The 9956-nt window shown below is 42.1% G+C and overlaps 1 protein-coding gene across 1 annotated transcript in view; it reads right to left on the bottom strand.

Moving 5' to 3' along the window:
* Positions 1-9956, bottom strand: part of PTPN22 (protein tyrosine phosphatase, non-receptor type 22) — a 50208-nt gene that overhangs the window by 37117 nt on the left and 3135 nt on the right. The window contains exons 2-3 of the mRNA XM_015411403.1: positions 2431-2539; positions 324-400 (exon numbers count right to left, since the gene is read on the bottom strand). Coding sequence (XP_015266889.1) covers positions 324-400; positions 2431-2539 — 186 coding nt within the window. The remainder of the gene's footprint in view (positions 1-323; positions 401-2430; positions 2540-9956) is intronic.

Genomic DNA, 9956 nt, shown 5'->3' with positions numbered 1-9956 from the left:
CAAAGTAGCATTAAAACTGTAAGTGAAGAGGTTTTTCTTAGAACAGTCCTCTGATCCAAGATTTGACAACCCTGATATTGCTAAGGATTCATATCTTTACAGCTCTCTCTTTATTAACCTTCACACACCTGCTTCCCTTTGAGTGGAGAAGCACTTTGTCAATTATACCCTCTATATCCCAATACAAATGTGATTATAGTTACAGATTATTAGTTTATGCAACTGTTTTTTTTACCCCGCATAGACAATTTGACCGACATGTGTTTTTAACCCATGAGAGTAATATCCTACAGGCAACAAAAGCCCTGTGCATGAATTACCACCTGGATAAAATTGGCATTGATGTAATTCGAATCTTTATCTGATGTGATCAGAGACAGCTTCACTCGACTGTGGTCATCTAAAGGAAACAGTAAAAAGAACAACCATCAGCTGCTTCATAGGATGGTCTCTAGAGAATGTTGTTCAAATCAGGATTTCCTGTGACAGATGCTCCAGAAGACATTACCCTTGCATACTTTCTTCCACAGCAAATTCTAATGCACAAATATTCCCAGCAGTTACTTGGGTGTGTGTGTGTGTGGAATATTTTTGGTTTAGCACATTTTACGGCAAAATGGGCTGCTCCCATCCCCATAATATTTTCTGGCCTTAACAAAAATCAAAGTGGCCAGCCACACAGTTTATGTGCTAAATATTCTTTGCAGGGGTTTTCAGCTCTACTAATTTCTTGCTAACTTCTTCTGTGCATTCTGGAAGGGGACTGGGATTATTAAAGCAGGAGTTCAGCTTCCTCTGTGCTGTGCCAATGAGGGTTAACAAAGTCTGTTTTAACGCTTGCTTGTATTGGAGCAGAAGGGCATATTCCTTATCCTTCATAGATCCCCTTTCCATAAACCTTTTTCATTTCCTCTCATACCAACCTAACCCCAACCAAGCTTACTTTTCACCTCTCCCCTAGCACATAATACATTTGAATTTGTATTTTAAATCGAGCCTTGTTCATAAATGCTATTTAGTAAGTCTGGCTTGGGTCTAAAGATACACAATGCAAACAGAAGACACTTCTGCTCATCCACAGTCTGGGTCATCTTACTTACTTAATTTTATTACAATCATAGACCAAGATCAGCCAGCAGCCTGGGTCATCCAGCCTCCCAGCATGACATGGCACTCCGTTCTGGAGTCTTTTCCTCCATGCTGTTTTCCCCAACCTGGAATGGACTCAGGGAGCTGGAATGTGTCCCACCGGGGAAACCTGCATGCAGTACATGTAAGTTTTCCCACTGAGACAAATAGCAGCTCCCTGGGGCAGTTTCACCTTGGCAAGGCTTAAATCCCCTCTCCCATATTTATTTCCTTCCTTTATACTCTACCTTTTTCCTGTAAACAGCCCCCATCCTGATATTAGCATAACAAAATATGTGGCAGGGCATGAGCTTTTGTGAGTCACTGCTCAATTCTTCAGATACAGCTAGAATGGGAGTCCATCTGTCCTATTTATTGGAAAGTGGAGTGATTTCAGATGCCAAATAACATTAGCAGGCAAATGACAATAGGAGGCGAATGACAATGGCAGGCATGATTGGATTTAGGTGAGATATGCGGAGGGGTAATAGGTGTGTGGAGAAATCAGGATTAGTGGGACAGGAAACCTAGGTCTCAGTTCAGTCCAGGTGGATGCATTGTCTTGAGCTTCATTATCAGTTGCAATTCAGCTTTCTGATCTCCCTTTGAAATTCCTTTGTAAGAGAATGGCTACTTTTAGGTCAGCAACTGAATGTCTTGGAAGATTAAAATGTTCCCCCACTAATTAGTTGATTTGTAACAAACTTGCTGGATCTCTGCTTTTCATGAGAAGAGGACAAATTGTTGTGGGAGGGCCAAGAAGGAGCGGGAATGGCCTGCAAAACTCCTTTAAATGGAACAGTAAGGGGAATGATGAAGATGGCATCCAGCTGCCCTCCACAGATTGCAAGAAAGTGGAACTGGTTGGAGGAGGAATGTGGTGCTGGAGAATCCCTCCTCTCCAAATTCAGAGACCACTGGGAACCACAATAATGGGAGATGTGGAGAAGCAGGTTAACAAAAGGCCACAATAGGGGTGGGAGAAGTGAGAGTCCTCCTTGTGTGCCATACCCCTTGCCCACACACAGCTACTGTTATATTGCTGGAAAAAATTGCAGGAGGTTCATTCACAGATTCTTCAAGACCACATCTCATCTGGCTAATCCAAATTGTGTACTGAAGTTCTCATTACTGAGTACAGTGGTTCCAATCCCACTGTGTCAATACCTAGATGAAAATTTGGAATGTGGCCCAAGTCACAAATACATGGGCCATACTCCTCCACACAAATACATGGACTCATTCTACAGTTATACCTTGGTTGGAAAGATCAAGCAACACAGTAATAAATTCCCAACATACATGGCAAGATATCTTTGTAGCGGTTCTTGCTAATGTTTTCTGGCCTCTCAGCTGTAGTCGTTGGGTAGATTTTGTCTGCTCTGTAGGCTGCTGATTGCCTTTTCAGTTTCTGCGGTTGAATAATGAAAAAGAGGTTACAGAGAACATGTTAACAATGTCATAGGACTGCAACGATAATTATTTCCTGGTTGGCCTCTCTTGAGACTACCACAGTGAGTGCACAACAGCCGTCATTTGCAGTGGGAAGCTTGAGGGGAGGAGTGGAAAGTTTGCATGCTGAGCTGAAACCATGCTTAGTTCAGACACATACATTTCTGATGTGGCTTCTTAGAACATTACCCTTGCGTAAGAACTTCTGAAGCCCTTGCACAGGTGTGGTGTGGTAGAATCACAGGCAAAGATGGAAAATATGAAAATCCTTCACCTCTTGACAATACAGAAGGGACTCAAGGGTATCTACTGCAGCATTTTCACCAGCTTCCAGTCCCCCAACTATACTTCTGCTTCTGAGAGCCACAGTAGATAGGACAGAGACATTCATAAGTATGTAATCACATGCCTTCATATTCCCATGGAAAGTGAGGGGTTGTGGAGGTCTTTCTTTCCAGAAAATGAAGAGCATGGATTAGAAGAGCTAAACTCTGCCCCCTTACTGTCAGTGTTCCCTCTAAGCTGAGTTAGTGTGAGCTAGCTCACAGTTTTTTAGCCTCCAGCTCACACATTTTTGTCTTAGCTCAGGAAGGATGGCTCCAGAGCAAACTAACTTATACAGTGGCCAAATCACTCGCTCACCACTTTAATGCCAATAGCTCACAAAGTAGAATTTTTGCTCAGAAGACTCCACAGCTTAGAGGGAACATTGCTTACTGTGCTCCATTGCTTGAAGCTTTCCTTTCAGCAATGCTAGTAGCTGGAGCTAGGAGGGGGACAAGTTTAAGTTCCCCTTATTTGCATACTCCATTTTCAATGAGGGGGAAATAACTCTATCTATCTATCTATCTATCTATCTATCTATCTATCTATCTATCTATCTATCTATCTATCATCTATCTATCTATCAATCTATCTATTCTATCTATTCTATCTATCTAATCTATCTACCTACCTACCTACCTATCTACCTACCTACCTATCTACCTATCTAGGCGGGCAGGGATATCTATATACACACATCTGATTTGGCCTTAAGTCAATTTGAACCCCAAAGCCCAGGAAAAAATACAACCAAACCCTGTGGATTAATCTAAAATGACAAAAATATTAATACATTTTGCAGCCATTACATGATCTGGTGGTTGACAAATTGTTTTACTGTTGTCTTGGGTTCCCCAATTTCTGACAATGGTTACAGAAAGGTAGGTAGACTACTAGTGTCAGTCTCTAGCCAAGACAGATTCTCAGGCAATCTCGTTTATGACAACAGCTCGTCTTTTGCCCCACCACTTTCCACCTACCAGTGATCCAATAATTCCAAAACAGTCAAACGTTTATAGCAAGACATTGGACATCAGGAATTTCAGGGTTGTTTTACATGTTACAACAAGGTGGATGTAAAAAGGTATTTATGGAAGCAAAATGCATAAGTTACAGATACAAGAATACTTCAAAAGTCTCACTAGCACAAATCACTTTCTGGGTGTTACGTTACAAGAAACACATCTGATGGGTGCTTGCTTTCCCCTTGTAAATGTGAAACATTCCTAACATTAATTCCAGAGATACATTATTATTATTACAAGTGGGTACCCAATAGGAGCAGCTCAAGGCCTTTTACCAATTGAACCACCCCCAAACTCTCTGTCAACACCACCCAGTGGCTTTCTTGACTCCCTGCTTCCCCCACCTCACTGGTGCTCCCATTCTCACCCAGAAGCCAGAGGAGCTATCACTTCTCACTTCTTTGGTCACCCAAGCTTCGCTAAAGCCAGTAAAGCAGCAAGCAAGACCTGCCACAATGGTTTTAGAGAAGATTTGGGGAGGAGATAAAGAGCACCAGCTCCTTCAGTCTCTGAGCCAGGGAGAAAACAGTGGTAGGGGCAAGGGTGCAGGTGGCAGGGAGATTGCCGTTTCACAAAATCCACCTGAAAAGTACGCGGACGGAGAGTGATTTCAGTAAAGCGTACTTTATTCAGTCAGGAACAAGACAGCTTTGACCGGCTTGCAGACCGGCTTATATTCCCCAAGAAACCATCAAAAACCAAGCACAGAATATTTCAGTGCTTGCAGATGCAAATAGCTCTTGCTGAAGTAAGACAAAAGGTTTACCATCTAATATCTCTGCTAGAATGTCACACCAAAAGGGATAGAGAATGGGAAAGCCAAAAGGCTAAATAGTATTTCTTCATCTTGAAACAGGCCGATCAGGACTGACCCACACAGGGAAAGACTCCCAAGGAGCAATTACAAATTCTCAGGACTCAAACAAGAAGCTCCCTTATCTCTGGGTTCTTCTATACACAAGCCATGAAGCACTAAGCCTTTACCTTAGGGACTCAATCTTGACCACATGTCAAGGGACAATGGGAGATGTTCCAACTATGAGAACTAAGGTAATGATGGACTTTTACATGCTGCAACTCCAAGAATTACTAGCCTATCTTAGTAACAGCATCATTAGGATAAGTATAGAGTTTAGTGTTTAGAGGATTGCCTGTTTTCACCATTTCTTTATATCTGCTCAGCCTGAAGAGTTATAGACTGTGTGTACTTCTTTACATTGTTTTTAAACATTATATTTGAATGGCCAAAGCCTGATCTGTGTAAATGTACCATGCCTATTTGATCCCACTTTTGAAATATTGGTAAGGAGAGGGATATCAGTTGCGCTCACCATCCCTTGACCAAGGTAGCTTGAAAGTTCTATAGATTGTCCCCACACTAGAGGGAGACACACCAACTGGGTGAAGCCTTTAAACAGCAACACAGGTAGAGTGCTAGTTATACGAATTCATCTAGCAGGAGATACTGGCAGAAAAAAAATAAGGGAAAGGGGTGGCAGTGCCAGGTAGAGACATGGGATGACTTTTTCAGTCTCCAGGAACCCAAGGGAATGGGGTTTGCAAGACTGTTTCTTCACATCAAGCTACCATTATGCATGTTTAAATTGTATTCAATTTAGACCAAGATAAGCACGCCTAAAACTGCAGCCCACTAGCTCCCTGTCCCAATACCAGCCCTATGAGAAAAATGCCTGCATAATGAATTAAATAAGATTCATTGTTTGAACTTCATTCCATATAAAACTCATAAATAGAGCTGTTGTGTTTGGATTTGTATAATCCATCCAATTCACGTTACAGACTTGACAATATCTACATGGACACAGCTTTTCAAGTTTTATTCTTCTTCCAAAAAGATTCACATTTCCCCCAAACATTCATGAAATTAATCATAGTTCTGTCATTGCCCAACCATGTCTTACTAATAGCTGTTGTTACTCATTACTACCACATTCTCCTACTCCATTCCTTTACATCGTTCAACATCCTGTGCTTCTTTCTATATACAATCGTGCAAAACATTTAACCATGTTACCCATAATATTTGCATTAACCCATTACACCTAAATTAATGACTTTAAAAACCTGTTTCTTAGATAAAAGATCTTTGTCTACTTTCATTTTAATTAAAACTTGCTCAAATGTAATTACATTCCTTTTCACCCATTGGTCTTTTTCATTATTTGCAAATACAGGTTTGTATCCGATTAGATCTGATCACAGACCAGAACTCATGGAGCAGGGCTTTTCTGCTTCCGCCTCCTTCTGCAGCCCACTCAGATGGCACTCCATTTACTGTTCTTTGGAACCAACCAAGCTACCGTGAAAATAATTCTTTCAACATTCTGCTGATTTTGGGAAGTTTAGGTTACAAATTAACTTTTTAAACCTTGCCCCCTTTGCCTTCGTGAAATAAGACCATCCACCAGAAAATGAGAACAGATGCATTTTCAGAGGAAAAGAAAGACCACATGAATCAGAAGATCATTACAATGCCATTCAGAGCTCAATGTTAGAAGAGACCCAAAGGTCACCCGGCCCAACCCCCTCACAGAGGTAGAAGCCTCTAGACCCAGCTCAGACTTCTTCTGAGCATTATGAAGTGTGCAGAAGAGCAAGATATTACACCATTATATCAGCTTCAAGTCTCTTAAAAGGAGTATTTTAAAGAGTTCCAGACTTTGAAATCATACCTTTCAACTGCACCGTACTCAGGTTGCCACCCCTTCTGTTTCATGTGGAACAGTTCTACATAATATTAGAGCACACTTGCAGAGCTCATGGTCCACATAGCAAGACACAGCCCACCAGCCACATACTGTAGTCTGACACAGCTTTGAGAGCTCCCCTCCTTTGTAGTCCCAAGCAGACTGCAAAACCAGAAATGATCTCGTGGGTCACCATGCCCAGCTTCATCTTTTAAATGCTTCATCTCACTTTCTATCAGAATATGAGCCACTGACAACAAAATGCATACCTTGAAAACATTTCGTGCATTAAACTGTAATCATTACACAATGAAATCTAGGGAAGAGCTTAAAGTAATCGTGAATGTATCAGTTACTGCTCAGGATGAGATTCAGCAGTGTCAAACACCCTTTAAGGAAGAACTGTCTTTACCTCTGTTATATATGAGGTTAAACGATATTGATTTCTATACATTGTAAGTTCTTTTGTGATATCATTAAATAAATAAAAGTTTTTTAAAAGATGGAAAGGCCAAGCATTTGGATAGCATTTTCCACAGTTGGGGCACCATCACCAATATGACCTTAGAACTTACCACCTTGGCCAGCAGAAACAGTCACAAAAGGACTTCCATAGAAGATACAGTGTACAGGGACTGTGTTTGATTTTAGTCCAGTGGCCCCTTTAAGACCAACAAAATCTTATTCAAGTATAAGCTTTCATGTGCCAGCGCACTTCTTCAGAACTGTATCTGAGGAAGTGTGTGTGCACACGTACAGCTTATACCTTGAAAAAGATTTTGTTGCTCTTAAAGGCGCCACTGGACCCAAATTTTGTTCTGCTGCTTCAGACCAACACAGCTACCCACCTGAATCTGTATTTGATTTGGTGAATCACAAGTTCTGCAGGCCTCCACTAGGGTATATTTCCTCAGATTGATTGACTTAGTCTAGTAGAAAACCCATTTTCTTGCTTTGATACAAGATATAACACTTTTACTAATACACTGAGTTTTGATATCTTGAGGGAAAAAACACATGGAATTAACCAATGTTTAATTGCATCTTCCAACACATGAACTCCAAAGTTTCCCAGATTCTTTAGTGAAACACTACAAGCACCAAATCTTAAGAGGTGCTTTTTGATATAACATACATATAACAATTTCACCACTCATGTTCATCAGGCAAATTGGTAAGTGAAAGGTTGAAGGCTTTTTTCTCTACAGATGTCTACCAAAAAAGTATTTGAATTTCTCACATCAGTAAATGCTGCGGAAAGGCCCCAGTTCAGAGGCAAAGAACATGTTTTGCATATGTGACATCCCAGGTTCATGGCCCCTGCTCAACATCTTGGAAAGTTGTTGCATCGTAGAGTAGATGGTACCTACTTAAATGGACCAAAGACTTAGTATAAGGCAGCAAATTTATTTTTCCAAGTACTAAGATGCAAATAGGCAGGGCTGATATATTGCAATTCCCTGCCCCCAGCCCCCAAACATTATTATTGCCATTGTGACTGTCATGCAGAAGGTTCTTACACTAAAATCACAGACCCTTATTAGTGATACAAGAGCTTAGCCTAGTAAGAAGGAGGCTCACAAAGATACCACAGTATCACGGAGTCTGAGATGGACAACCTGTGAACAGGATACAGCAGAGGAGTATTTCTGTGGAAGACATCAGCTAATATACCTTGGAAAATGTTGCACATCATATTTATATAAAATCTTTTCAGATTCTGCAGGAAGTAGGCTTCAGGTGTACCACAAAGGCCAGCCCTTTCCCCTTCTGACAGCCCACCCCCAGCCACACTGGAACCCTGTGGCTGGTTCCTGGGGGAGTGGGAAGTCCTGAGTTTCCCGCTGCTCTGCACCCTAACCCCAGCCTCTGGCCAACTCCCCCTCCACACTTGGCAGCACGAAAGTCAGGCCGCGGCTGAGTCAGGCCCTCCCTGCTTTAGGCCCTCCCTGCTTTGAAAAATTGACTTGTCATATTTTCCTAGGATGAAAGAATTGCCTAAGATTCCATTCATTCAGAATTCAATGTCCTGCTCAGTTCAGAATTCATAGGCTCAGTGCTCATGGTAATGTTGCACTAACCTCCATATCTGTCACTATTTCTCCACCACACTCTGAATTAGGAGAAAGGGGGAAGGGACATTGGTGGCTTAGGTCTTGCCAGGGTAGGCCTCTGTTTTTCTCTCTGAAACAATGGGATTCTGCAGTCATACTGCCAGGTCTCAACCTCAGAGGCTTCTTTTTATATCAGGTCTCAGAAAGGAACATATAGCTGCATTGAGGGTTGCCAGCCTCCAGATGGTACCTGGAGATTTCCCTCTATTACAACTGATTTCCAGATGACCAAGATCAGTTCACTTGGAGAAAATGGCTGCTTTGTAGGGTGCACGCTATAGTAGGATACCCTGCTGAATTCCCTCCCCCCCCAACCCCACCCTCCTGAGGTTCCAAAATCTCCAGGTATATATCCCAAACCTGAGCTGGCAACCCTACTGGTGGGATGCCTTGACAGAATAGCCCATAGTTTCCCCCATACATCTGGGCTAGTTATTATACAGAATAGATCTCCAACATCTCTTTTCAGAAATGAACCACAGTTCATTCCTTAGTATGAACCTGTGGAAACCAGAAATCAGCTGTGTGATTAACTCCACTGGTTTGCCCATGTCTATATATGAATAGGCTTACATTCTTTCCTTATAGGAAAGTGAAAAGACCTGAGAGGAGCTGACTCTGCTGCATTCTTGATAATATTTCATTCCTTTCCACATTGTACAATGTAGAGAGGTCCCAGTACAAATGACTAAACTGGTAGTACAATAAAGAGGTGATGATCACCAAATTCATATGTGCATTTTGCAAGTGCAACTGCCATCTGAAAGACCACCTCAAGGACAAGGCCTTGTGGGGGAAGTTAGTTGTGTGAAGAAACTGCCTGTGCAGTTGCCTTCTAACTGAATGACTGTAAAGCACCTCCAACTTTAACATGGAACCCCGTCTCGAAGCAGAGGTTGGGAGACTGTCAGTCCTTCCAGATAATTACTTTTAAAAGTATTTTTTTTTTAAATAATCATTCTACCCTAGTGCGGCTAAACATGATGATATTCCCCCATGTATTAACACAAACAAATTGGCTCTTTAATGTCACCTAGAAGTAAATAATCTCTCTGCTTGTGCTGGAAGTGGAGGGGTCACAGGAGAAAGCATAAGCCCAGCCCTCAGAGGTCATTTCGGGGGGGATCGCAGTTCCTCCGGGTGAGGTACGGGGGGCGGGGCACATGACGAAGCCCCGCCCCCTGCTTCCGGCCGCCCCGCTTCCA

Source organism: Gekko japonicus, unplaced genomic scaffold (genome assembly GCF_001447785.1).
Source record: "Gekko japonicus isolate JY-2015 unplaced genomic scaffold, Gekko_japonicus_V1.1 scaffold437, whole genome shotgun sequence".
Classification (NCBI taxonomy): domain Eukaryota; kingdom Metazoa; phylum Chordata; class Lepidosauria; order Squamata; family Gekkonidae; genus Gekko; species Gekko japonicus.
Note: the sequence above shows the minus strand (reverse complement) of the source record. Positions and strands in the feature narration are given on the sequence as shown.